The sequence below is a fragment of the Thunnus albacares genome, chromosome 4 (genome assembly GCF_914725855.1).
Source record: "Thunnus albacares chromosome 4, fThuAlb1.1, whole genome shotgun sequence".
NCBI classification, from domain to species: domain Eukaryota; kingdom Metazoa; phylum Chordata; class Actinopteri; order Scombriformes; family Scombridae; genus Thunnus; species Thunnus albacares.
The window spans coordinates 8,758,192-8,785,891 of NC_058109.1; the positions used below are offsets into that span (position 1 = coordinate 8,758,192).

The following is a 27,700-nucleotide window of genomic DNA, read 5'->3' on the forward strand; positions in this document are numbered from 1 at the left end:
GTTAATAGTTTATCTGAAGCTTATATGAGGCTTCAGCAGTCTTTTAACAGTCATATCAAGTGGATATCTGCCACATTTACAGTCTTTTTAGCATCAAATTCCCTCTTTGTGTTTCCCTGTTGAGCTGCTGTGGAAGTATAGTAACAAAAAGAGGAACTTCGGCATTAAAAAGACTGTAATGTTGAAAGATATCAACTTGATTTGACTCATTTGTATGATTGAAGTTTCATATTAGCATCACATAAACTTCTGAATACATATTTGCATAGAAGGAGGACTGTGGATTTTGTCCCCCATCACTTACATTATAAATGCATTATGAATGGATCTTCTAATGTAAACAGGAGGAATAATTATGGCAAGAAAAAGATCAATCAGTGTTCATTTGGGGACCTGACTATTAACAAAGTGATGTCACCTTGACAATAAATATTGACTTTGATACATATTGATACACAGATTTTTGATCACCCAAAATTGAGTCTGTGCAGGAAATATAAAATTAAAATTAAAAATCACTTGGATGCTTGTGATCTGTGAATCAGAAATGATCTCACAGATTTCACACTACTGATACATTTTCTGCTAATTGCCACCATTTGGTAAAATATAATCCTGTTATTCCTCTACAATTCATCGACTTTAGACTTGTGTTTGATAATCCAGGACAGTCTGGTATGACGTGAATCTTTGTCGCTGTCATATTTGCACCTGACTCTCAGTTGTTTCCTCTATCAGTCTCTGCTGCAAACCGCTGACTCATGCTCTCTGCTGTTTCATACATCTGCATCAAACAAGACACTGAGGGCTAAAGGTCAACACACACTGGCAGAACACTGTATGATGCACATCAAAATACCAACACCCATTGTTTTCTATTCAAGTCCACACACACACACACACACACCCGCACATGTCGACACATGTCAACGCCTCGAGATGTCCTGTCATGTTTCCCAGCGTCAGCCTTTTCCACATTTCACATTTTGACTTGTCATAGTCAGGAGAGCACGGGTGTTATTAATACCATTAACGATGGCTCTGTTCTATTAAAGTGCCCCATTAAACTGTGACAGTGTGTTAGTGCGAGCCAGCATGTACAAAACCAGCTAAATGGAAGTCAGACATTGTTCATTTTATTGTTTACACCTGTGCTTCTCCTACTTCAACATATCAAAATGACTCCCATGAAAAACGTCTGTTGATATACGTCAGAAAAGCAGCAATTTTATCTCATTCGCCCCCCCAGATCAGGACATCCCAGCTCCTTCCATTACCTTCACTACTGCTCTTCACTACTTCTGTGTCTGTGACAGTTAAAATAAATATAGATGACTTTTACAAATCAGGAGCTTCAGGCTCAGGCAGTCCAGTATAGCGCCGCACCGGTCCACCTTCTGATCTGAGATACTTGAATTCTTTCCAACCCAAAGGGAGAGCAGTTCCACCGTTTGCCAACAGAGTACTGTGGCCTAATACCCAGTTCAGTGACTCACATGAGCGTCAGCTGACCCTCTATCATGACCCTCCTCTCCATCAGGGTTTGACACAGGTCAGACGCTATCAGGCTTTGGCAAACTGGAAATTAATTCAGTGATACAGACAATTAAATGTCATTTAACCTTAATCTGTGGTCTGAAAGGTTGTAAGACTTGTGTCCTGACTCATTCCAACTCCATCCAGTTTTCATGATACGATTATTGTAGCCAACAGCGTCACAGTAATAATAAATAATACTATCACATTAGCTTTATTTGTGATAAACGCAAAGAAGTGGTGCAACATCAAACTCAAACATTCAAATGAAATTCAAATAGTAAACCTTTTATGTGTATTATATTATATATTATATTATATTACATATTGCTTCACATGACAAATGATATTCTTAAACAATCACTCCGAACAAAGTTGGTGTTTTCACCTCTGTGGTGGTTTAAATCATAAGAAATTTGATAAATAGTTTTTATTCTTAAGTTTGTGAGAAAGAGTCAAAGTGAAAAAGTCATTTCTTTTATCTTTCATTCCAAATCTCACTTTTAGAGGTTTGATTAATTAACTGTAAAACACAACTTGATTACTGAATGGTTACTGAACCAAACCACAACTCTGATTGGCTCCTGTGCTTCCTGCTGTGAGAAACGTTCACCTTCATCTGCTGATTAGTTTCTTCTCTTTTTTTTCCTTTTCTTTTCAGTTTCATCACTTCTGTCTTTCTCTGAATTTCTTCACACCACCTTCATTTACTCCCTAATGGACTAAGTCACTTCTCTTCTCTACATCCCTCCGCCCACGAGCCTCTGACGGCGGCCTACATTTCTCACTGAGGGAAACTCGTCCTGGAAGGTGTTGTCAAGACGACTGCGTTTCTAACAGTGACTGTGGCAGCACCGCGGCAACCAGAGACTCCAGTTTAGTCGGGTTCATTAGAGTTGGGGGGGGGTGGAGGTGGTTGTAATGTCAAGGAGCTGGAGAAGAGCTCCAGGCGACAAGCATCTTAACTACAGACAGGAGTGTGTTAAGAAAAGTTTCGACCTGAACTGACAGACAGTTTGCTGACATCCACTTCATCCACGCTGACTCATTCCTGTGTGTCTGCACTGTCAACATCAATAAAACCATTCACCTCCACTTCTCTGAATTCCTCTTTGTCAGACTTCTGAATCTCTCCGAGAGGAATGGGGCGGATTAGACCAGAAAATAGAAAAATGATAATCCTTCGATTGAATTTCATCCTCCTTTTCAAAACACCTGATTATGTAAAGAGTATCTGCCAGTGTGTAAACCTCCTCCAACTGTCACAATGGGGTGCGGGAGGCTATTTGGGATTGTATTAACACAAAAAAACCTTGAAAATGTTTGATATTTTCCCTCTTCAGACACAAAATCACATGTCAGAGAGGTGATGGTGATGACGTTTGTGTCATTAGCAAATCAAACGCCCCACTATGAATCTGTTGTGTGAGGTTCTGAACAAACTGTGTGCGTCTGCGTGTACGTTTGTGTGTGTGTGCGTGCGTGTGTGTGTGTGTGTGTGTGTCAGGGAGCTTTATAAAAGGTCTGGAGGTCGAACCTGAAGTCAGTTTAGTGTCTGATCATCAGAGGAGCTGCTGTCACCAACAGGGACAATGTAAGTACCTTTAAGTATCATCACTTTAATACAAAAAGTCAGATTTTGTTTCAATTTCAAGATATTTTTAGCTTCATTTTTTAAGTCACACTTCTGTAACCTGAGTCATTATTCATCATTCTGTTGAGTTATTTCTGCAAAAATGTGAATAAACTATAACTGTGATGATTTATGTTAAATTGCTTTGTGACTCTTTCGGGCAACAAAACAGTCAAATTTTCCTGTTAAAGTTTTTAAAAAGTGTGGCATCATAGGTCTGTGTGATGTATTTTCAATTTTTAAAATTACTAACGTGTTAAAAACGGTCTCATTCAATCATTTTTAAAAAAAATAAAATTGCATTTCCATTTTTATCCATGCAGCAGGTTGACAGAAGCGAACACACATGTGGGGTCATTCACGTGGCTGTTTCAATGTTTACTACTTTAGAAGTTAGATTTATTGATCAGTTTGCTTGACGCTCATGTCTGCGTGATTCATTGCTGAGATTTGGGAGTTGTGCTTGTTGACTCTTATGTGACCTACAGTAACACCTTTCTGTGACAGTTATATGTAGCTTTGGAGAATCATAAATTCAGCTTGAGATAAGAGGAAGTTGAGTGTCTTACCTGTCGTCATGCCTGCTTTCATGAAGCGGAGCCTTTAACATCAGTTTTTCCATTTTTCAGCAACACTTCAAAGGTAGAATATTGAAAACAAGAGTCTAAAATTTTAATTTGGACTCACTTTTAAGTAGTTTTTCATACAAAATCTTTTCAGTATCAAACACTTGAAAGAAGAAGGCTGTAAAGAGTTTGTAGTTTGCTTCTTCACAGAAAACAGCAGTTGTGGTCAGAGGGGAAAACAAAACAGCAGAAACACAACAAGAAGCAAATTGTGCAGGTTGGATTTAGAAAACCTCTGGAGGCTTATAGAAGGAATCTCACCTCAGTATTCATTATAGGCAAATACCAAAGTCATGTAATCCACAAAAATATGCAAACAAGCAACCATAGGATCAAAAAGCAAACATAAAGTAGGCAACATAAGTCAAGCGAAGATATAAAATAATGTAATGAGGGTTTGTGAGCTTTGGCGTATACGTGAGTGTGTTCAGTCAACTCTTTACAAAAGAGAGAGTGAGAGAAAGTCCAATTATAGTCAGATGTGATCAGCACAGATAGTTAAGTTTGGCTCATCAGATAGGTCCGAAGCCTATATTTGAGATTCTTGAGAGAAGTAGACTGAAATGCAATTTAAATATAACTGTTTCATAGCTGAGCCTCCTGATATCTAATAGAGAATTGATATTGTCCAGTACAGAACACTGGGAGGTGTCAACATCTGACACGTCTCGTATTATAGTTGTGTACATCACTGTTAGGCTGGAAAATTGCTTTACGAGGTAAGGGAGGCAAAGCAGGCTGATGCAAATTTTTGAAAAGAAAAACACAAGTTTGGTATTTATTATGTTAAAAAATGATGGGATCTTGATATCAATGTAGAAACAGTTGCAGTGCACAACCCATCGTACAGCGTGTTTAGGTGCAGGATACATTCATGATGGAAAAAAGTGTAGAGTACCTGCACACTGGATTAAAGCTCCCAAAACCTCATTGATGTGAGAGGCAGCGTTATATGGATACTGTAAATAGGCACAAAGCTGATTACATCCCGCTGACGTCATAGTCAGTGATCAAACACAAAATATACAACACTTACAATACAACTCTCCAAGTCTGCTTCCTTAGATGCTAAATAGTCAAATTATAAGCGTCCTTATTTACTAAAAAAACACAATTAGATTTTGTGCAGGTAAAAAGGAAGAAAAGTGTCTGAAATTGCCTGTATACATTGCCTTTAAATAGAAGTTTGTATTTATTTAATGTTTTGCATACTATTATAATTCCAACTTGTGGTTGGGACCCCCAGAAGGGGTCGCAAGATAAATCTGAGAGGTCCCATGAGCTTGTTTCTCCTGCTCATTTATATTTATTTATTTTCCTGACTTTTCTCAAATCTTTACTCTTTTCTTGAGAGTTCATGGATGATTTCACTTCTTCAGAAATTATTCAGAAGTCATTAAAATATACTAGCAAGGGAATTCAATCTTTAGTTGAACTGGTTGAACACCAGTAGACATATGCAACCAGAGATGAGAGCTTACAAGTTGGCATTTCTTCATTTTAATGGGTCAAGAGAACTTTTTTTTGTCTTTTACATGATGAGTTTTGATGTGTTTCTTGCTGTTTTGCCACAGAAGATGCAGATGTCCCACAGGCCTGTGCAGTGGCTTGCTGTCATGCTTCTTGTTGTCTTTACAACTGGCCAGTGTCAACAGAACGAGAGGTGAGACAACCGCCCTTCCTGTTTTCAACTTATTTACAAGGCGCAAGGAATTATTTTTATTGCTATGAATCAGAATGCGGTTTGATGTTCCTGCATGCATTGAAAAAAAGAGTAGTAACTTAATAAATGTATCAGTAGGGAAATGTTTTATGTGCATCTGCTGTAGCTAAAAGGAATACTCCACTGAAAAGATCATTTCTAGTATTCCTTGTCACCTGTACTCTGAAAGGTTACAGTGGATTTGTTTGGAGACCCAGAATCTCACAGCAAAACATGTCAAAATGTCCACAAAAAATATATTTCCTGTTCCAAAGCAGAACCATAACACTACCGTTCATAGTGTGGCTACATGTGCTGCAAAATTACTGTAATGCTGGTTGAAAAAATGTGTTTTATTAAAGCGTTCAGATTATCACAGTTGAGCTGGGAGGAAAATTCGAGGATTTGTGAGTCACCACCGAGTGTCAAAACAAAATCAGAAAGTGAAATGTGAAAATGATGAAATATCACTTTGGGATGGTTGATTTTGTGTCTGCAGGTGTTCTTTACCTACTGATACACACTATATGATCACTATCTGTTTTTCCTGGTTTGGTTTAGGTTGCTTAGTTCCAATATCTTAATGCTACAGTATACAATCATATTTTAGACAGTAATGCACTTTCAACTTCATGGCAACAGTTTGGGGAAGATGCTTTCCAGTTTCAACATGGAAAGATTTTCATGTTTTTTAAGGCTCTTCGTGTTCCCATCTCCTGGCAATATATCTGACCACATACGAGCCTGTACGTAGCCTGAGATCTTTGTTTCAGAGTCCAGAATTAAAACTCGAGGGGTCAGAGTGTTTTCTATCAGGACCCAGAGGCTCTGTAACAACCAGCCAGAAGAAATCAGACTGACTGAATCAGTATCATCTTATAAATCTCCTCTTAAATCTGTTATAGGAAAATCTATCCTGACTTTACTTGAGTTTTTTTTTTAAATGTTTTTTTAGATTTTACATTGGATTTTATAATTCGTTGATTTTAATTTGCTGCCTCGTGTGAAGCACTTTGTAACTTAGGTTTTTAAATATGACAATGCCCTCGTGCACAAAGCCAGGTTCATAAAAAAAGGGTTTTCCCAGTTTTATGAGGAAGAACTTCCGACACCTTTAGGATGAACTGGAACACAAACACAAGTCTGGCCTTATCACCCATCATCAGTGTTGGACTTCATTAACGCTCTTGTGGATAAACGGCAGCATGTCCCTGCATCCAGGTTCCAAAATCTGGTGGAAAGCCTGAAACCAGAAGAGTGGAGGCTGTTATAGCAGCAGATTAATACCCATATTTTTGGAATCACACGTTCATCTGTTCATGTAGATCACCTGTACTATACATACATTTTGAATCTGGCTCTGCATTTGGATAAAATAAAAAACCTTTGCCAAACATCTTTATTAAAATCGGTCACGCCAGTATAGATTGAACAGTGAGGACGTGTACTGAGGATGTACCAGTTCTGACTAACAGATGGCCTCTCTCTCTCTCTCACCTCTGTCTCCCTCCAGTCGCCGAGCTGTGACTGAACACCAGCTGATGCACGACCGCGGCCGAACCATCCAGAGTCTCAAGAGACTCATCTGGCTGTCCAGCGCCATCGAGGGTCTCCACACCGCTCAGACTCGCTCTGCCGCTTTCAGCCCCACAAAGGCCCTGAACCTGGTTCTCAATCCGGCGCTGGTCCCTTCTGCTGGAAGCCCCCAGCCCGCCCGGGTGCAGAGCCTCCTGAGAGACTTCTTTAATCCGTACCTGACTCAACTGCCAGACAGAGATCCCTAACATCCCACTGATGCACACATGAAGCTACACATATGTAAAAAGGATTAAATGTGTCCATTGTTTGAACAAAAATACACCTAAATCACAACAACAAACTCATCTTGTGTCAAGACACACATTCAGCTGCAGACGTGTTCAAATGTCTCAGGAGTTTAAGAGCAAATTTAAGTTGAAGATATGAAAGTTTCTTGCATTTGAGACGCCTGAAGCTGTAGAAACTGTTTTTCTGTCTTAATGTACGATCATTTTACACTTTCATCTAGGGCTACAATATACAAAACAAAAAATAAAAATGTTTTCAAGCTTGGGGGCGATTCACAGTTTTAATCCCACATGACCAAATAAGCAAGCAAGAATAATAGAAGACCTGCACCACTTGCAATTACCAGTTATCCCACACAGCTATGACCTGTCAGTACCAGATGATTCTGCCCTGATATCGTGTCGGCTAACCAGCTAACATGTCAGTACCAGACTGAACAAAGTATAATCTGTACACAAATCAGCTTTATGTCTTATAACCAGAGACGATGCCTCATCAACAAACACTGACAGAAAAGTCTTGAGTCTTCTTTCTGTCTGTTACTCGATGGGATTGTTACCTTTACTACACTGTAGCCAGAGCCAACTAGCCACCTGGAGTGAAGACAGTCCTGTAAACTGTGGACATATACACTGTAAGTATTCATGTCACAGTTTACGGGACTTTCATGACCCAATAGAGTTGACCTTTTTGACTGAAAATGATCTTCTTATGTATTTTGTAATAATTTGACTTTCATGATGTAGACATTTTACACATTGTATCAAAACTAAAACTTCAATAGCTTTAATTAAATTGATATATCGCCCAGCTCTACTTACCTGTATTTGCTCCATCTTTCATTCACTTGCAGTGAGATGGTTAGGGTTAGGGGTCGAGGGGGTGTGTGTGTCATGTAGTGAAGTGGGTGTGTCTTGTAGGTCTGCAAGAATGCAGATATACCTTCTCATTCAAGCATGTTTTCTATTTCAGAGCAGTCTTCTCCAGCTAACTCACTTCATTCAACTGCAAATTCACACCGTGAGCCAACAGAAACACTGATGCATTGTGTTTGAAAATAAAAGGAGAAGTCATTGTTTTAGCACTATGTCATCACACTACCAGCAACATCACTTTCATTTCTGTTGTCTAAACTTAACAACATGTCGGACTCTGAATGAGAACCTCAGTCTGTCCACCATCCATCCAGACCACCTCCCATTTAAGTAGGCTACGTACTGTATCTTAGCACTTCCGCTTCCCCTGAACATAATCCAGGCAGGAATTATGATTCCTTCAAAGGAAATTAGTAGCATATAAACATAATTTCTAGGATGCAGAGTTGCTTCGTTGTGTCATCTAAACCCATGAGAGCTCGAGCTGTGCTATCTAAAAAACTTCAAAAAAACACTTATAATCACTGATTCCATGCAACTGACAGACAAAAGATGAATATTGGAGCTTACATGTAAAAAAATGTTGTTGCATTGTACAATACATAAACAAAAACATACAAAGATACAAGAAAATAATATACCAGGTGGAGGTGTAGAACACCACAGCAGCAAAGTGTGGTTTAACTCAGACTGCTGAAGCCTCATATTATCTGTATTATCTTCAGTCCTTTTTACACAGAACGAGAACTGTAGATTTTGTCCTCCATTTCTTACAGTGTACTCGTGTAAGGAAGCCTGTATGGACAGGAGGAATGATTACAGACACCAACAACTCTTTATACTTTATATGGCCATCTGAGTATTGTTTTAAGATAGACTTAAGATGGAATAAAAATGTTCTGCTTTCAAACTGCATCTGCCACAGCTGGCAGACTGATGCAGTTGTGTGAATGAGGCAGAGGAGAGGAGGGAATGATATACAATAATCCCTTAAGATCTTTTTATTTAAATAAAAGTTTAGTATAGTGGGAGATACTTAAGTATATTAAGTATATCAGTATATCATCATTATGGATTTTTTTGCAGCTTTATTCAGCTGTCAGCATGTCTGAAATGTGCATGTTGTTCATTGATCTTTTCTCGGCTGCAGTTATAACATGCTTACAGTGTATAATAACATCCATGTGTAGTAGAGTCTGTATACATGTTGGAATTTTTTCAATACAGATACTTTGTTTTCATCTGTGACCTCAAATAAAAAAAATCCAGAGTGCTGTACTGATGACTTTTACTCAGCAGTGATTGAATTGTTTTCACTATTCAGAGTATCCAATAACTCAATGTATAGAGTGACATTTATGAATTCCTTGTTTCTGAGTAATTCTCTTAATGCATGCATAAAAAGATATGTGGTTCTATGATAATGATTTGACTGCCTATAATTTTATCTGGTAAACTTTATGAATGCATGGTTGTGGTCTGTGTTCTGTTTAGCTAACTGACCATTTGCTAAAGCCCCGTCAATTGTTCAGTTGTAGCTTTGCAACCATCAAGTATTGGATTTGTTTATGTTGAAGTGGTTGACATGATGTATATGGAGCTGCAGTAAAAAAGATATTCTGTATATAAAGAGTTTGGATTATAGTGTATTTTTTAATCACATCTCCAAAACCAAAAACACAAGAGCAAAAGTGTGACGAATGGATTAAACTAAAATGCCAACTGGTTTACTAGCTATCTACAGTAGTAACAATACTTCCACAGCCAAGATTTAACATATCATTTTATAACTAATACTACTAATAATAATGCATTTAATTTGTACTGCACTCTTTATTTGCAGTGAATCTCAAAGTGCTACAGTGTTAAAAACATACAACATAAAGAAAATAACAAGAGTTAAGATGAAAAAGTGTTCCTGAATAAAAAAAGTTTTGAAGCCTGTTAAAGACAATTTTCATTATCAATTAATCTGCCAATTATTTTATCGATTAGTCAATTGTTTAGTCTGCGGTGGAAGTATAGTAACAAAAAGAGGAACTTTGGCACTAAAAAGACTGTAACGTTGAAAGATATCTACTTGATTTGACTCATTTTGACAGCTGAAGCTTCATTTTAGCTTCACATAAACTTTTAAATACATTTTTGCACAGAAGGAGGACTGTGGAGTTTGTCCCCCATCACTTACATTGTAAGTTCATTATGAAGGAATCTTCTAATGGTCAGTATGAACAGGAGGAATGATCACAATTTTCAATGTTCATTTGGGCTCCTGACTGTTCTTTTAAGAAAAATTGTGAACCCGTTCTTTAAGACCAGTAAGCAAAAGCAGAATCGTTCCAACCAAAGCCATTTCTTGCTATGTAGATACGTGGACTACACATGTGCGTACGTTGTGCTGACATAACTGTACCCCAATCTGTGTGAATTGCCCTGAGAACTGCTTGAACTCTCCCGGTGACGATGAGCTTCAGCTTGGAAAAGCTCCTCTCTGCTGAAGCCACTAAGACCTGAAGTCATCAATGCCTCGATATCGCCTCAGCAGTCTTGTCATAATCAGTATCAATCACTGATGAGATTGACCAGCACTGTCCTATGATGATATCATTGATGACTTTGCTTCTAAAATATCTAGGAAGTGAAAGTTTTGGGTTAATCTTCATAGTGATATTTTTGTGTAATGTATTCATAGTTCATTTGCACCTTTATCTTTATGCCAGTTTCATTAAGCCCTATAAATTATAAATATAAATAATACTTTAGTTGTTGCAAAATTGTTTTGCACTTTTATCTTCATCTTGCTGGTGTCACTTTATAATAGTTAATCTTATGTTTATTCTTGTTGATAAATTTATAATTTATTTGAAACATTTTGTTTTTTAAGTCATTTTATTGGTTCATTATTTATAATGTTTGCTTTAATTTTGATGTTGACAATGCAGCTAAGTTTCCTAAATCAAAATAAGTTTTTTATGTGTAAAAAGTAGCATTTGGGCTCATTTATATTCATATAGAATATGATGCAGATTTGGTGTGGTTGACATAAGATATAATAAAAAAAAAACAAAATTTTGCATAAGGCCCCCAAACAGAGAGAAACCTGGTTCCAACATGCTAAAGGTCGATATCTGAGATAATGATTGGTGATTGAAATAATCTATTCTTTGTCTTGTGGAGAGCAGAAATATTCAGAGAAGAGTAAATCAAAGGAGGAAGAGGAAGAGGAGGTTTGCCTGTGAGACGTAACTCGGGGTATAAAGTCGCTGTTTCTCAACGACGCTACGCGAGATTTCCGTCATGGCTAACGTCAACTAGCTCGCTGTGTCAACCACAGTGACACCGGTCGAGGAGATCCACCTACAGCTGCAGACGTCCCTCTGATATTTGAAATCATAAAGGGGGGGGGAAATCTAAAAGCAGCCACCCACAGAGAGGTCCTGTCTGTCGGCTTGCAAGCGCCCTCACCGTCCCTCGGACTGCCCGCGGCTGTCGTCCTTTAATCGGCCAGGTCAGTCGGTGTTACACCCGAGAGTTCAGCAGCTGCTAGCTGTCTGCGGGTTAGCTTGTCAGGCTAGCTCCAGCTCGCCGCAGTCATCACGGGAGGTCTGATTTTAATCCATATCTGAAAAGGGCAGTGACGTTTTCAGCAGCGGGAGTATAAAGAAGTGATTATAAGTCTACTGCATGTGCGTGACCTAAAATGATCGAAGTGTCTTAAGTAGCTACTTGCTGAGCTAACGTGACGACCAGCTCGGCTAATGCTAATCATCAACAGCAGCATTGACGGTAACTTAGCTTGTGTGCTCGGCAGCAGGAACAAACCGCCGAAGCGGGTTGTTTTCTATCGTTAGAGGCTTGTCAGTGCTTCATGTGTTGCTGACAGTCACAGGAAATACTTCAGTAACACAGATACGGTCCATCACGTGGATCCTTCACACTGTCTTTGATTTTTACATAGTTAAAAGTTTTCTGATTATTTGCAGATAATATGTTCACTATCATAGTCCAACTGTAACGTGTCATACATGTCAAGCACTTTGATCAGTCATTTGGAAATTATATACTCCTGATGGAATCAATCGTATTGACAATAACACGTGTGACAGTTCATTTTGTAACCATTTTAGTGCTACTAAACCCCCCACCCCCATTGCAATCTGATGCAGTCCGGTAATTTTACGAAGCTTAGACATTTTCAGTTTCTGTTGACACATTTTCAGAAAGGTGATAATTCTACTTTCTGTTTATTATTGAAGTCGTAGTGGGTGGTGGTATACTGGAATGTGTCATGTTGAGAAGTGTTCTTAATATTTTTTCCACCCCCGGGGGCAGTAATATTAGGAATAATAATAAACATTTGAGCTGCAACAATTAGTCGATTAGTTGCAAATTTTTCTGATAATCATTTGATTATTTTGAGTCATTTGTTTTAAGAAGAAAATTTCCAAATTCTCTGATTCCAGCTTCTCAAATGTGAATATTTTTTGGTTTCGTTAGTCCTCCATAACGGTAAACTAAATGTCTTTTGGTTTGTGGACAACACAAGACCTTTTAGGACCATTTTTCACCATTTTCTGACATCTTATGGATCAAACAATTAATCTATTAATAAGAAAATAATCAACAGATTAATCGATAATGAAAATAATCGTTAGTTGCAGCCATAATAAACATAAAGTAGAATTATGTCAACAAAAACTGAAAATGTATAAGTTTCGTAAATGTAGGAATTCTGACAGAGCTGTTATATCGGTTTGCTTCAGATTGCACAGGTGTTCCTAATAAAGTGCTCTGTGAGTGTATGTTTACGTGCATGCTAGTGTCCCTGTTATGTATCTTTATAATCTCAGGATATGATATTTTTGATAATTGATTAATTGTGAGCCTCTCCAGTGTGTGGATTTGCTGCTTTGCTCTGTTTTTATATCATTGTAAACTGAATATCTTTGGGTTTTGGACGGTTGGTCAGCACAAAATAAGACATCTGAAGGTCACCTTAGACTCATAGAAACTATGATGTCATTTTTCTTTCCAAATGATGAATTCATAAATTGAGAAACTAATTGTCAGATTAATCGATGATGAAAATAATCATGAGTTGCAGCGTAGTAAAATGCTTCATCCAGAAAAAAACAGAGGCAGTGGGTTTTGTGAGGCTGTATTAATATATTGTGATATTTTAAGAGGACAGTATTGTGATATTTAGGGCTGCAATAAATGGTTTATTCCCATTATCGATTTATCTGTAAAATATTTTTCGTTTAATTGATTAGTTCTTTGGTCTATAAAATGACATAAAATGGTGAAAAATGTTGATCACTACTATTTCCCAAAGCCCAAGATGACGTCCTCAAATGTCTTTTGTCCTGACCAACAGTCCACAACTCAAAGATATTCAGTTTTATTAGAAAAAGAAACTAGAAAATATTCATATTTGAGAAGCTGAAACCAGAGAATTTGGACAATTTTTACTTAAAGAATGACTCCAAATGAAAATAGTTGGTGATTAATTTAATAGTTGGCAATCGTTGAAGCTCTATTGATATTTGTTTCTCTTTTTTTAGGTACTGTCCAGCCTCATCAAGCCCCTCTGTGGATCTTTAGCCCCTCAGGCAGGACAGTGGCAGAACCAGAGCCAGAGCCATCGGGGACCAGACCAGCAGGCAGCAGGGCTCCATGAGCACGACGGGGCAGCAGCAAGGGGGGGCCCTGCGTTCTCGCCGAGGTCTTGGCCGGGACAAGGACCCTGGGCAGGCCATGGGCATGGAGGCAGCCTGCTGGCTGGCCCCCGGAGTGCTGCGCAGGCTGATCGAGCTGCCTTCACCCCCCCTGTCCCGACACCAGCTCAAGAGGCTGGAGGAGCACAGGTACCACTGACTCCTGCTCTACTGACTGAAACAAACTGAAGTAAAACTTTATATTGTGCGGTAGTTATATTTAACTTCATGTAATTCTGTGTAGTTCTGTGTTTTTTTTTTTTTTTTTAGCAGAAGTATGTATAGAAACATACAGAGATTAACCAGTCTGATATGGATGGGTTTATTGTGTGGTGGCTCACCTTTTATGGAAGTCGTGTTGGTGACATCATCAAGCTTTATCAGAGTGGACACTTTTTATGTAGTAGCTGCTGGGGCTGAGCAACCTGAGGAAAATATCAATTTTTTATTAATTTTGTTCTGACCAAGTTTTAATTGTGATTATTTTCTATAAATTAAACTCCAGGTCTGTTTTTGTGGAGATGATTGTACCAAGATTTTGACAAACTTGACTCGAGTTCCAATCATTCAGTCAGAAAATTCAACTCCTACGTAAACTTGTTTTTCTGTATAAAAAAAAATCGACCACTTCAGCTCAGCTATTTGATAATTAAATATGACATTTAAAACTGGCATATTATGATAAAAATCAAAAACTTACATATTGTTGACAGCTCTGCTATGTAGCTTCTTGAGCTAACGTTAGCTTCACAGGCTGACAGGACAGATTGATTCATAGCTCTGAATCCTGGAGGTCTCAGAACTCTTAAGTTTATAAGCTTAAAAAGATGATATGACGATATGCTTAAAAGTTTATCAGGAGATTCTGACCTCTCTGTCCCTGTTAGCTGTCTTAATTGACACTTAACAACTGCCGAGCTATCTCCTGCTACCTGTCTGTAACTGATGTGAGGTGATCACTTAACTTATTTGTGTAGGCGAAAAAAATTTGCTACTTTGGTCTTTTTTTCTTGAGCAGCAAAAAGACACAGTCCATGCCTTATTTTCTCAAACATCAATTATACAGAGCACTATTTTTCTGTAACAAGGCCGTCTTTGTTACAGACAGTGGCTCACTGAGAACGTATCAATCAAGCAACAGCTAAGATTTATTTTTTCCTTACTCCGACTTACACAGTTGACTTCAATTATCCACCACTGAGTTCATTTGACAGCGACAGTTTTCATTTTAGCTGATGAAATCAATAGTTGCCGGCTTAAACTGTCACTTTCTCCGGCCTCTTATGACACTGTTAATTATGTAAGTTATGATTTAAAATTGCAGCTCTTGCGATGTATAAATTGCCCTCTCTCAACCAATAATTGTTTTGCCGTAATGAATGCCAGTTAACAGTTATATTAATCATGGCCCAAATCTCAAGGGTTAAGTTTTCAGGTCCTCACCTGCCTGTTGTTTGTTGCTACAGGTACAGCAGTGCTGGACGCTCCTTGCTGGAGCCTCTAATGCAGCGTTACTGGGAATGGTTGGTGGGACGAGTCCCCTCCTGGATTGCCCCCAATCTAATCACCATCATAGGCCTGGCTACCAACGTCTTCACCACCCTTGTGCTCGTCTACTACTGCCCAACTGCCACTGAACAGGTTAGTTCAGTTCATCCTGAAACAGTGTTATTCTGGATGGTCTTTAAAACATATTAAACAGGCTCAAATTCATGTAAACATAAACTCTGCTATTGCTACCAGTTATGTTTTATACAATCACTCCAAACAGAGTCGATACTGGGTGACCTCAGAACAGAAACAGAAATAAACAAACATCAGAGGCCTCTCTTAAATTTAAGAGCATTTTAAGTCATAAGACTTAGGTAGCTTTTATTATTAAGTTATAAACATTAAAGCTACATTTATATAAGTTACATTATTAAGTTATATTTCACTTAAGTCCAAAATATGGTTTCCTGGTTTCCTTCTGCAGTTGAGTCTTTATGTGATTCATTTGTAAGGGACCATCTACAATATTAAGTTTACCCAAATCACTCTACTGGTATCTATCCAAGCAGAGAGTTTTGGTTTCGTCATTTGACGGCTGTGCTGCAGCCAGCTGGAGACAACGGCGTTAGAAAAATCAGAAACAACATCCTGGTTACTCTGGATCATCCACATACCTCCCTGTCAACAGTTTTTCTGTTGGACTGCCGTCTACCTGTGAAATGGTCTCGATCTCGAAGACTGATGACAGAAAGGTCTCATGTGATCATATGTGGACTTTCTGTTTGAATACTGAAAGGTGAAGAGCGGCACAGAAAAATGTGACTGAGCTGCTGGCATGGATACCCGCATCACCAGTTATAGTTATGCAAACTATAAATATAGACTCATTAATTAATAAATTTAAACTGTGTTTGAAAAACCTAATTTAAGTCATTAAAGTGCAATAAATATTAGGTCTGCTACTAAATGATTCATCATCAGTGAATCTGCAGATTATCTTCACAATTCATCAGTTTAATAGTTTAAAATCTATAAAATGTTAGGAAATGGTGACAAAGGCCTGTCATAATATCCTAAACCCCAAGTTGTCATCAAATAGATCATTTTGTTCAACCAACTGTTTAAAACCCAAAGATGTTGAAAGAGACAGACGATGAAAAGCTGTAAATATTCACCATTAAGACGCAAATATTTTCAATTTTTGCTCGACAAAATGACAGTTAATGATGAATAGATTAGAAAAATAGTTGCTGATTCATTTTCTGTTGATTGACTAATCAATTAGGCAATGAATTGTTGTAGTTCTAGTAAATATATAGTCCATATGTAAAATATGAGTCTTTATTTATCCAATAGGAAATATAGAAGTCCTTAAAATGTCCTTGTATCACACAAAAAAATACTAAAGGGAGTTTGGAGATTTGGCTGCTGCGCTCTAAATGAAATCTTTTGAACAGCTCACTAGTACATAAAACGATATTAATGAATGAAAGTATCCAGCTGTGTATTTAATAAGCAGGATTTTTGGAGACACCCGAGTCTGATCCTCTACCAACAAGTTCTGGACATATTTGGGGACGGTTGTGGGTCTTTTTATTAACTAGTCAGTGTTTTGATCATATGTATTGATGTATCAGGTCACTTCCTGGGTCACATGAGGTCTAAAGCAGCTCTGAACCTGGAGCTGATCGATCGCTCTATTCAGCTGGATGTTTGTGGGCTTCTGCTGAATATGAATATGTGTGTGTGTGTGTGATGTTTCAGGCTCCTCTCTGGGCGTACCTGCTGTGTGCGGTGGGTCTGTTTGTCTACCAGTCATTGGATGCCATCGACGGGAAGCAGGCCAGAAGAACCAATAGCAGCTCTCCTCTGGGCGAGCTGTTTGACCACGGCTGTGACTCCCTCTCCACCGGTTAGTTTGTTTTCCTGTTCGCCTCCATTTCACTTAGTCTCAGCACATCTGAAGCCCCCTTTTTAACACCGTCTGTGTTGTTGTTTGTCTCTGTGCAGTGTTTGTCGTGTTGGGAACCAGTATAGCAGTGCAGATGGGCACAAACCCGGACTGGATGTTCTTCTGCTGCTTTGCTGGGATGTTTATGTTCTACTGTGCCCATTGGCAGACCTACGTGTCAGGAACCCTGCGCTTTGGCATGTAAGTTATTTAAAGCTGCTTGTTTTGTTGTTTGTCGAAGTAACAATATAATTTCTATTATTAATCTATGAGCTTCAGTCATCTCAGTTACTGTGTGTTCTGTAGCAGGTCTACTGGGAGTCATGTTTGAATACTGGCACCAATATCATACCAGAGTTTCAGTCACTGATTCCAAAACAATACTTTATGAGATCTCACTCTGCAGAGTATAAACTTGTTTGACGAATGCATCGGTGTTGAGGAAATATCTGATCAAATGATATGTAAACAAGACAAAGAACTCAGAGCTGGGTGTGAATAGATGTATTTGTTTTTCCTCACCATCATCATTTGACTCCTGTGTTTTTTCACACACACGTTAGCCTCTTCCTGTGCACAGTTTGTCACATAGAAGAAATGCACACTTGTCATTTGTCGATGCAGCTTAGGGAGAAATTAGGTGAGTTTGGTTTAGTGCAACAGATTTTTCCCCACTGCTAATCCAAACACGGCAGGATTGTTGTCACATAAGCATCAGATTGCATTGAAGCCTGAATTGAGATTGTATTTTGCAGTAATCGTGCAGCCCTACTGTAGATCAAAGGGTGAGGTGATGAATAAATAGACTCTCAGCCTGTCACATCACCGGGTCGATAGCTCTGAAACAGCTGTGCCAAACACAGTGGAGCCATGACAACGATAGTTAATCAAATTGAGAGAGCTTCTCCAGAACATCTTATTGTTGTCTGGATGATGCAGGATAAAATCTAAAACATATTTTTCGGTAGACATGAAAAGGTTATACGTGTTTTCGAATGCCTGGAAAGTTGATTAACAACAAAAGTTCTGCTTTTATCAAGGCAAAACACATTTTAACTTTATGAATTCACAGCTCTAAGTAAGTTATTTAAAAAGTGTATCAATGTGGATGTATTCTGTGTGTAGATTTGACATAACAGAGGTGCAGATCTGTCTCGCAGGATTACAGACACTCACAGCCTCTGTGGGTCCCTGCTTGTGGAATATGATGGTAAACCTCCTGGCTGCTGCCTGCATGGCTCCCTACTGTCTCCTTCCACAATGACCTCTGACCTCCTATGGAGTCACATTGGCTCGCCCCTCAGTCTGTTCTGCTCAAAGGTGCAGTCAGTAAAATATGGCTCTTCAATAACATCAGACGAAGGAAATGAACCATCTGCAAACTGCATGATCTCCTCCTAAACTGGGTTTACTTGACTTTTCTAAATTAGAATCTGGCAAAAATACACATCAGACACAGGTGACCTTAGATGCTAACGCTATTATTCGAATTTTTACATTTAATTCCTGAAAGACTCCACTAAGACGAGGCACGATGAGAGACCTGCTGGATGTTGTAAAGAATGAATGAATGAATGAATGAAAGTGAATAAGATGCTGTGGAGATCTGACATACAGTATAGCCCCTTTCACACATGCAGTCTGTCCCTGAGATGTTCAGGAACATTTCCTGCATGGGGTCATGTGTGAATGGGAGCAGGGATGGAGATCTGTACCACCAGTTTCCCACCTCAAGACCTAGTAATGTTTCAGGGAAAATGCCCGTATGAATGTGTTGTGAATGAAAGCGGTAACATTTCAGGGACAAGCATGTAAAGGGAAAGACGCTTTCACACGGAGCGAGCAAACCAATCACCAAGAATTGACGTGTGGGTGACGTACTGCGAGTTGCTTGGTTTTGGCTTGTTTGTTTTCAACATGGCGGTTGCGTTATGAACTTTCTCATATTACGTAAGTGTTGCACTATTGCCATCTGCTGGACTGTCCCTTGCCCCATCTATTCAGGCATTGCCATGGCATGTGTGAAAACATCAGGGGTGAATAGTGAAAATCACTATTCACTATGCCTGAAAGGTTCTCCCAGTAATTTACTGGGAACTATGTGTGAAAGACGCTTATGTTACATCACCAAGCTACAGTAGATGCCAGGAGGATTTAGGCTCTGGGAAATTTTGGCAGGCATTTTTCACTATTTTCTGATGTTTTATAGATTAAACACTCACTTCTTTAAGAAATAATCAATATATGAATTAATAATGAACATATTTGCCAGTTGCAGACGTAGTAAATACACACATCCAGACAAGCCCTGTGGAGATTCTGAGCGCTATGGAGCAGTTTATTTTATTTTTTTTAATGAGTGTGCATGTGGGTGACGTGTTACAGTCCTGCCAACATTTTCACACTATTCCATTGATCTACAGGTGGCTTTAACGCACCAAGAAATGCAGAAATTTGCCAGCAAAAGAAATAGGTCAACATTTTGGGAAATACTTATTTACTTTTTCTGAGAGTGACGTGTTCAGAGTCAGATGAATAGCAGCCGCATGTCTCTGTAGTATGTTCGGAGCTGGAGACAGGAAGTGGTTAGCCTAGCTTAGCATTAAGACTGGAAACGGGGAGAAACAGCTAGCCTCACCCTGTCCAAAGTTCAAAAATACACCTACCAACACCTCTAAAGCTCATTGATTAATATTAGTTTAATCTGTACAGAAATATAAAAGGGACAACTTAAGGTTTTATAAGGCGATGCATGCTGGAACTGACCGGCAGTCATTGTGGGAACAAAGGAGACATAATAATCACCACCCCTTTGCTGATTGTTCTTTTGTTGAAAGAGCCAGTGTAATATTACTGATTGCGTCTTTAATGCGGCTTCTTGCCTGTGCAGCGCAGAGGAAAATCAACCCTTTGTCTCCATGTCCAGCAGTGTGTGTTGTGGAGGAAGGCTGTAGGATGACTGTGTGTTTGTTGTGTTGGTAGACATCACTAATCTTCACTGTAAACTCTGCTTCTCTCCTCCCACTCAGCATTGATGTGACTGAGGTACAAATCTTCATAATAATCATGTATTTGCTGGCCGCCGTGGGAGGATCTGCTTTTTGGCAGTCACTGGTAATTCTGATTGGTTCTAATTCCTACAGATTGAGATTAATGAGACTGATTCCATAATTATGTAATCATGTTTATGTTGGTATTGCTAATATAATTATGATGCTGCTCTAACATTCTTGTTTTGACTGTTTTTATTATATCAGAAGTATAAAGGATGTCACTCTGAATGCTATTATAATTCACATTAACATTGCTCATGATACTGATGAATTTACTCACAAATGACAGAAGTAGCTGGAAAGTTGCAGTATGATCACTACATCTTTTCATGAAAATGTCTGTTGCTTTTATTATTTCTTAATTTTAGTGTTTTAATGTCTGATTGCCAGATTCCGATCCTAAATATCCAGATGAAAATGGTCCCTGCCATCTGCACTTTTTTAGGAGCCATCTTCTCCTGCACCAATTACTTCAGAGTTATTTTTACAGGAGGTGTGGGCAAAAACGGATCCACAATAGCAGTAAGTCTGGAAAATTAAGCATTTCCCCTGATTTGTTAGTGCTGCCCTTTCCTCCAGGAGAGCAAGTTTGATTTCTCATCAAAATAAGTAGACTGTTACATCAACTTCAGTTCATACTATAGATTCTGTTCGAGCAGCTCTACTGTATGCTTTTTGCTGACATTAACTGTGTGTCTTTGTTGTTTCTATCCTCAGGGAACTAGCGTCCTTTCTCCAGTCTTACATATTGGTTCAGTCATAATTTTGGCGATGATGATATACAAAAAGTCTGCTGTCCAGCTCTTTGAGAAACACCCATGTCTTTATATCCTGGCGTTTGGCTTCGTCTCAGCCAAAATCACCAATAAATTAGTTGTAAGTTGAATACACTTTTATAAGAGAGAGGTTAAACATAATGCTGTGGTTGTAGATGGAGGAAGTTTGCACATTTTATACAACTGATGTGTAAAACTACAACAATTTTTTGAGTTTCAGTAAAAAAAAAAATCTAATCTCTGATGAGCCAAGTTAAAGATTTTGCAAACATTGTTTTCCCATTTCAGGTTAGCAGAGATTATATTGACAAATGTAAACTGAGTAGAGTGTGATGCTGACTGTGCGATTTGTGTGTCTGTCCACAGGTAGCACATATGACAAAAAGTGAGATGCATCTCCACGATTTAGCCTTCCTTGGACCAGGACTACTGTTCCTGAATCAGTATTTCAATAGTTTTATTGATGAGTACCTGGTACTGTGGATTGCATTGGTAAGTACACACATGACGAACACTGATTCGCTCAATTGTTCTTTTTTCTTTTAAATGTTTATTTATTGACTGATATTTAAGAACGAAGGACGACTCATATTGTCAGTGATTGTTGCTTGTCTGTGTGGTATGGAAGAACATTTCTGCCGTGGAAGAAAAAAATGCTTGAAATGGTTGGAATGACAAATTTAAAAAGTATCCGACACAGAGTCATAATTATGAGATGCCATCTCAAATTATTAGATAGTATCTTTCTGTCAAATACTTTTAACTTACAAAGTTACAATTACGAGATGTTGAGTTAGAATTTTTATATGTGCGTATGGGATTATGAAACTATGAAAAACAAGTATGACATGCTGTGTATGTATGACATAAAAATAAAAAATAATGTAGCTGAGAAATTAAGTCTAAATCATGAGATACGAAGTAAAAATTATGAGACAATACTGACATAAACTCAGTCAAAATTACTTGTAATTATGACATTAAGTCAAAAGTATCATTTCATGAGTCAAAACTATGAGATAGTCTATTTATGAGACTGAAATACAAAGTCAAAAGTATCTCAGACCAAGTTGTAAAAAAAAAAAAAAAAGTATGTTTTATAAACTTTGAGATAGTAAATTGTTATATATTGTTAGATATTAAAAAATAATATATCTATCTATCTAGTTAAAATAAAGAGATAGATTGACAAAACCTTTGAAAAGAGTCGGTAAAATTTTTAGATGTATCTTTTTTTTTTTCTTTTCTTGGCAGTAATGGTCTTCCATAGCGAGTTGTTCCTGCTTGAAAAGAGTGACTGTGTTTCTTTCTCTCATGCAGGTCATTTCCTTGTTTGACTTGGTGCGTTACTGTGTCAGTGTTTGCAACCAGATTGCCTGCCATCTTCACATTTTTGTTTTCAAAATCAAGCCTTGTTCAGTGCTCAGTTCAGCTCCTCACTGAGGACACGCCGGCCATTACTGACTCTGTCCCTTCCTGTTAGTTGCACTCATCTTTTCTTCACTCTGTTTTCCACGTAGAGATGCAGGGGATGACGTGGTGTAAAGTATGTGCTTCTGCCAACTGAATGTGAGGACAAATAATATATATTAAGATACTGGAGTATTACTGTCATTGTTTCTTTTTCACCAGTGCAGAAATGAATTTGTACCAGTTTCATCCTCTGCCCCAGTAATAGGAATTCTCCTTATGACAAACTCAGAGCAAATATTTCAGGAGAGTACAGGTGCTACTCAGTATGTTCAAGGAGAGAAACTTAAACTTAAGTGTGTTTTAACAGTTCATGTGCAAGAAAAATGTATAGGAAATGAATCACTCTGCTTTTCATGATTATAATTTTTGTAATATTTGCATAACTTTACCTTTTTGCTATTGTAAATACCAAACTGTACGGTGTCTGTGCTTCTCTTTTAAGTTAAAAAATCCTGCTTTGACACATTTATAAACTCTTCCTTTATGTTTATGATTTTTAAGCAACTCTATTTCCTGCATGTTACACAAAACTGTGCAACTATTTCACATCAGCAAAATTTACGGTTTTGGAGGAAACTAAATGCCGACTTTGTCACATTTTTTCTTTTTTTGCATATCAGAATGTACTTATTGAACAAACCTGCAAAATATTCACTGCCAACGTTTTTTCATGTAGTTTGTCAACTAAAACCACTTGGGTAAAGGTACACGTTGGGTTTTTTGGGTGCTGTTCAAGTCATGGGAGGGTTTTTGTGTTTATTGTCACATGTAACGTTATTTGCTATATTCATTATGAAGTTGATAGTTTGGTTAATGGTCCGCGGTGTTAGGCTTTCTCTACACTTTATTCTTTTTATTGTAAATAGAAAAGGAAACGCACCTTGCACGTCACGTTGTCAGTTTGCTTTCTGTCACTCCTCATCCCTCTTCTCCACATGCTATTAACCTGTGATTTGTATTTGGATACCTTATCTGGATCAGGGGAAAAAAACCCCCAAACATTTTAATCCGATCTGAGCAGGTGTAAATGACATCTGTACAGTTTGAACACCTTCTTAACATCGTTTCTGACCTGAGACAAACCATGTCTGTTGACAAGTCTGCTGGCTCTGATTACCTAATTTGCAGATTTAGAGATATAATCACTATGTGGGCAGTGGAGATAATGAGGACACCTTTTAATACCAGGTTTAAATGTAAAAACCTTTGATCAGATCAGGATAACGTATCCAAATACAGATCACATGTTAATAACAGGTGGAGATGAGGATAAATCTGCTGGTGTTTTTATTTTTTTCTTGTCGACAAATCCCATGAAAGGACCAAAACCAAGTGTTAGTCTGTCTCTCAATACTTCCATCCTCTGTCTGTTCCACTCAGCCCCGAGCCCACTGGTTGCTACTGAAGACGTACATCTTTAAAAACCCCTCAGAAATATACTGTTTAATTTAAAAAAGACTCAGTTATTCCCCAAAATGGCCGGGCACTTTAGTTTTTAACAAACATTACTCAAAGAAGAGAAAATTGTGCAATTGTTGGGGACTATATTCAGCGGTGGATTAATCCATATTTAGTGCTCTAGTGAGTATTTTTGGCAACATTATGATGTTTGTAGGATGTGGAATAACAAAGTAGCTTCACTGCACAGAAGAATAAGATACTGTATATCAGGCTGTGGATACATAGGCAATAGTTTTCTTGTTAATACGATTGGTTTGTTGTTGGTTTTGGTCTTTTCATGGAATTTGTTGACCAGAAAAACATTGAATATCACCAGACTGATGCCATGTTGGTTATTTATGTAAACATCACACTCCTTCCTACGTTGCCGGTGGATGCTGCTACTTCACTCAATCACTGTTTTGAAAATTCATCCATTAATATAATAATCTAGTCGGCATTATGTTTCCCCAAAACATACCTGCTGAAGCAGAACAGTTGCACATGCACTGAATGTGTAGGAAATGAGGTCACACGATGACATCACAGTTTTTGAGGTGGTAAATGACGAGAATCGGATCAAACTATGTCTCTGACAGTTAATAAAAACCTGTTTATTTGAAGTGGCTGCTGCTCGCTCTGCCTCCACATCTACCAACATCATCCAATACTGTTACAGCACCTCATGCTGAGTGGGTGTTTTAATGTTGCTGCTTCTGAAGAAAACCTGTAGTGATGGCCTGTATTAATGTGGAGAACATGTCTGTCTTTAACAGCAAAGATTAGTTTCTTGCTTTTGCATATTGTGCCTGTTTTATTTATATTTCGTTGAACTGTTCTATCTGCAGATACTGTATCAAGCCTCTGCAGTTTGTTACAAATGTTCAAGAAGATCTATAATGCAAAGTGTTGACTGTAGTGGGAGTCCTTCGTGTACAATAACCTCAGAACAGTGTTTGTTTGAGTTCACGGTGGTGTAGTCGTAAGCCACAGTTATCTGAACACTGTTGAGGGGAAAAAAAAAAAAGCTTGTTGGTCATTGATTCGTAGAAACAAAGCCTTCCACATACAAGTGTTAAAGGGTCACTTCACCCAAATCACAAAAACATCGGTCCTTTAATGCCTTGTGATGTCTTTATGATGGGATATTAGAGAATCATTAGAATTTTTTTAAAAATTGAGAAAAAAAATTGTAAATAATGAAAATAAAGTGTTAATTTTGAGTAAAAAGTTATAACAAAATAAAGTTGTAAAAAAAAGTCATGAGTACAGTCGTAATTTATAAAGAAAAATGTTGTGATGTTTTGAGAATAATGTAATGCATTGAGCCATAAGAAGAAAAAAACTACTATGGGGAGAAAGAAATTTAATGTTTTGACAGTGAGTCATAATTTAAAAAAAAAATGTTGCACTAGTTTGAGAATAAAGACAATAGTTTGAAGAGAAAAGTCATGAGACTACAGATGTAATTTTGAGAAAAAAGTCATAATTTAAAAGTAAGTTCTAACTATTGAGAAAATCGAAATATGAAGAAAAGTGGTTGTTTTAAGAGAAAAGAGTTGAAATATTTTGAGAAGTCATTGAGATAAAGGTGTAACCTTGAGACATAATATGTGAATGAAGTAGTAATTCTACAATAAAGTTGCAATATTTAAAGAAAAAAGTTTTAATAGTTTATGAAAAAAATCATAGATGTAATATTGAGGGGAAGAATTGTGATATTTCAAGCTGTAGTTCAACAATAGACACTGTTTTGTTTTTTAATGTACTTTTTGAATCCTTTGAACACCACAAACTAACTTCTGTTTATTGTATTTGGGATGAAATCAAAAATCTCAGCAGCGGAAATTTTTAAAATATTGACACATAAAAAGAAAATCATCTGAATGGCTGGATAACAACTTGGATTTTTTGTGATTCGTGTGAATTAACCCTACGAGGAACACAGCTCAATGTTAACATAGCTAAAGGTCCATTTCTCTCAAAGTGTTTTAATCGGACAGATTACATGGGTGTAAATGATTACGTGTATTATGCATTAAAGAACAGTGTTGATTTTTTTTTATCCTTTATTTTCTACTGTTGATGTCTCTGTAGTCATGTCTGTTCACACTGGGTGTTTCAGGAGGAAATGGTCGATGGACTGATGCCCTAATCTGCATGTGTACTATACTGCTGTACAGTTTGTACTATAGCTGAAGATTCTTTGTATAACCCACTTCGTGAAATCCACAACTAAACAACTTTTCATAATGACCCTGTGAGATACAGTATCAACAGCCGCAGCTCAGCATCGTCGTGTGCATATAGTTACTGATGTCAGGTCCACTCTCTCATTGTTACTAGTAAAAGTTTGCCTTAAACGCGTTTGTTTTCTATTGTTTTGTACAGAGATGAAGCCTTTCACAATGACCATATTGTCACTGTGTGCGTCTCTACTGTCGAAGGCTTGTGTAAAAGTTTGTCTTCTGTTGGCCAGACTGCCAAGCTCAGGTATATCACCAGTGTGCAGGACAGTGTGTTCTTAGACGACTATGGTAAACAAGATCACCTGACAATCTCTCCTTCACTTACCAATGCAAATAAATTTCATACTCCCACCTGGAACTAGGTTTCTACTTGTCTTTTACTGGAAACCATCAGACAGATCCAAGTCCTGCGGCTTTGTGTCGTCTGTGGAAAACTACTGATGATGCCACTGAAAACAACTTTTATTACCGAACTCCTCAAGTTCCAAAGGACGGTATGTTTTCGTCTGGTGTGAACAAGATGAGATTGAAGCACATGTCCCAACTCCATAATACATAATCCCAATACTCAAAGTATAAGAGATTTTCATAAAGTTTCCCATAAAGCTGCAACAGCTGATGCAACTGTTTTCTTCAGTCTCTCCAATTTCAACAATTAAAAAACAGAACAACTATAGATACAGAAGAGGCAGCTCATATAGGAAAATTATAGAAAAGTATCTGGCTTCACACATGGTATAAATTTAAAAAAAACGAAACAAAGCAAGACAATTGAGGACAGACATCAACAAACATGAGTGTAAAAGACAAAATTAAGTCAAAAATTGATAAAAAATTGCAGAGAGGTTTAATGGAAATTGTAGTCAGTGAAGGAGGTTACACTGTAAGAAAACATGATCTGAATAAAACGAGGTTAATGATTGTATTGTCCTTTGTGTTCTGAGAATTGATAATACCTCATTACAGCCGTATAATTAATTAGAGAACAATGTTGTGTGCTAGTTTCTACTTTAGTATTCATAATCACACACTTTATAGTTTTTTTTGCAAAATATTGATTATTATGAAAGCCTGTCTGAGTCAGTTTAATTATGAGAAGTTGTATCTTAAATGTGGCCTCTGCTGTATACCCTGCAATCAGTCCTTCCAGGAAATTGCGATTTTGTGATTGCAATAATTAACGCAGATACTGGAAATCTCCACAATATTTGCAAGAGCTTGCAATTTGGCAAAATTACTGCAACCTTTCCACATGAAATGTCAGAATTAGTCAGAAGAATACAAGTTGATATGTCAGACAGCAAAGATGGACATAATCTACCTCAAACATAAAAACGGGCACTTAAAAAAT

At 37.8% G+C, this 27,700-nt stretch overlaps 2 protein-coding genes and 1 long non-coding RNA gene across 4 annotated transcripts in view; all 3 read left to right on the plus strand.

The window, feature by feature from the left end:
- Positions 1–26,707, plus strand: part of LOC122981255 — a 571,779-nt gene extending 545,072 nt beyond the window's left edge. The window contains exon 2 of the long non-coding RNA XR_006403195.1: positions 24,176–26,707. This is a non-coding gene — a long non-coding RNA (uncharacterized LOC122981255). The remainder of the gene's footprint in view (positions 1–24,175) is intronic.
- On the plus strand, positions 3,035–8,140 carry pth4 (parathyroid hormone 4). The gene is made up of 3 exons (XM_044349911.1): positions 3,035–3,130; positions 5,370–5,458; positions 7,011–8,140. Exons 2-3 carry the CDS (start codon positions 5,373–5,375, stop codon positions 7,279–7,281), a joined length of 357 nt encoding a protein of 118 aa, XP_044205846.1. The 5' UTR covers positions 3,035–3,130; positions 5,370–5,372; the 3' UTR covers positions 7,282–8,140.
- On the plus strand, positions 11,503–24,723 carry cept1b (choline/ethanolamine phosphotransferase 1b). Of its 2 annotated transcripts, none has more exons than XM_044349903.1 (10): positions 11,503–11,707; positions 13,764–14,066; positions 15,383–15,557; positions 17,172–17,319; positions 17,418–17,559; positions 18,484–18,568; positions 20,802–20,933; positions 21,129–21,287; positions 21,554–21,679; positions 22,508–24,723. In XM_044349903.1, the coding sequence occupies exons 2-10, from the start codon at positions 13,876–13,878 to the stop codon at positions 22,628–22,630; spliced, it is 1,281 nt and encodes a 426-aa protein (XP_044205838.1). In that variant the 5' UTR covers positions 11,503–11,707; positions 13,764–13,875; the 3' UTR covers positions 22,631–24,723. The 2 variants fall into 2 exon arrangements, with proteins under 2 accessions (XP_044205838.1, XP_044205837.1); XM_044349902.1 differs by lacking the exon at positions 18,484–18,568 and adding an exon at positions 20,388–20,472 and having other exon boundaries at positions 11,505–11,707.
- Positions 26,708–27,700: the final 993 nt, after the last annotated feature.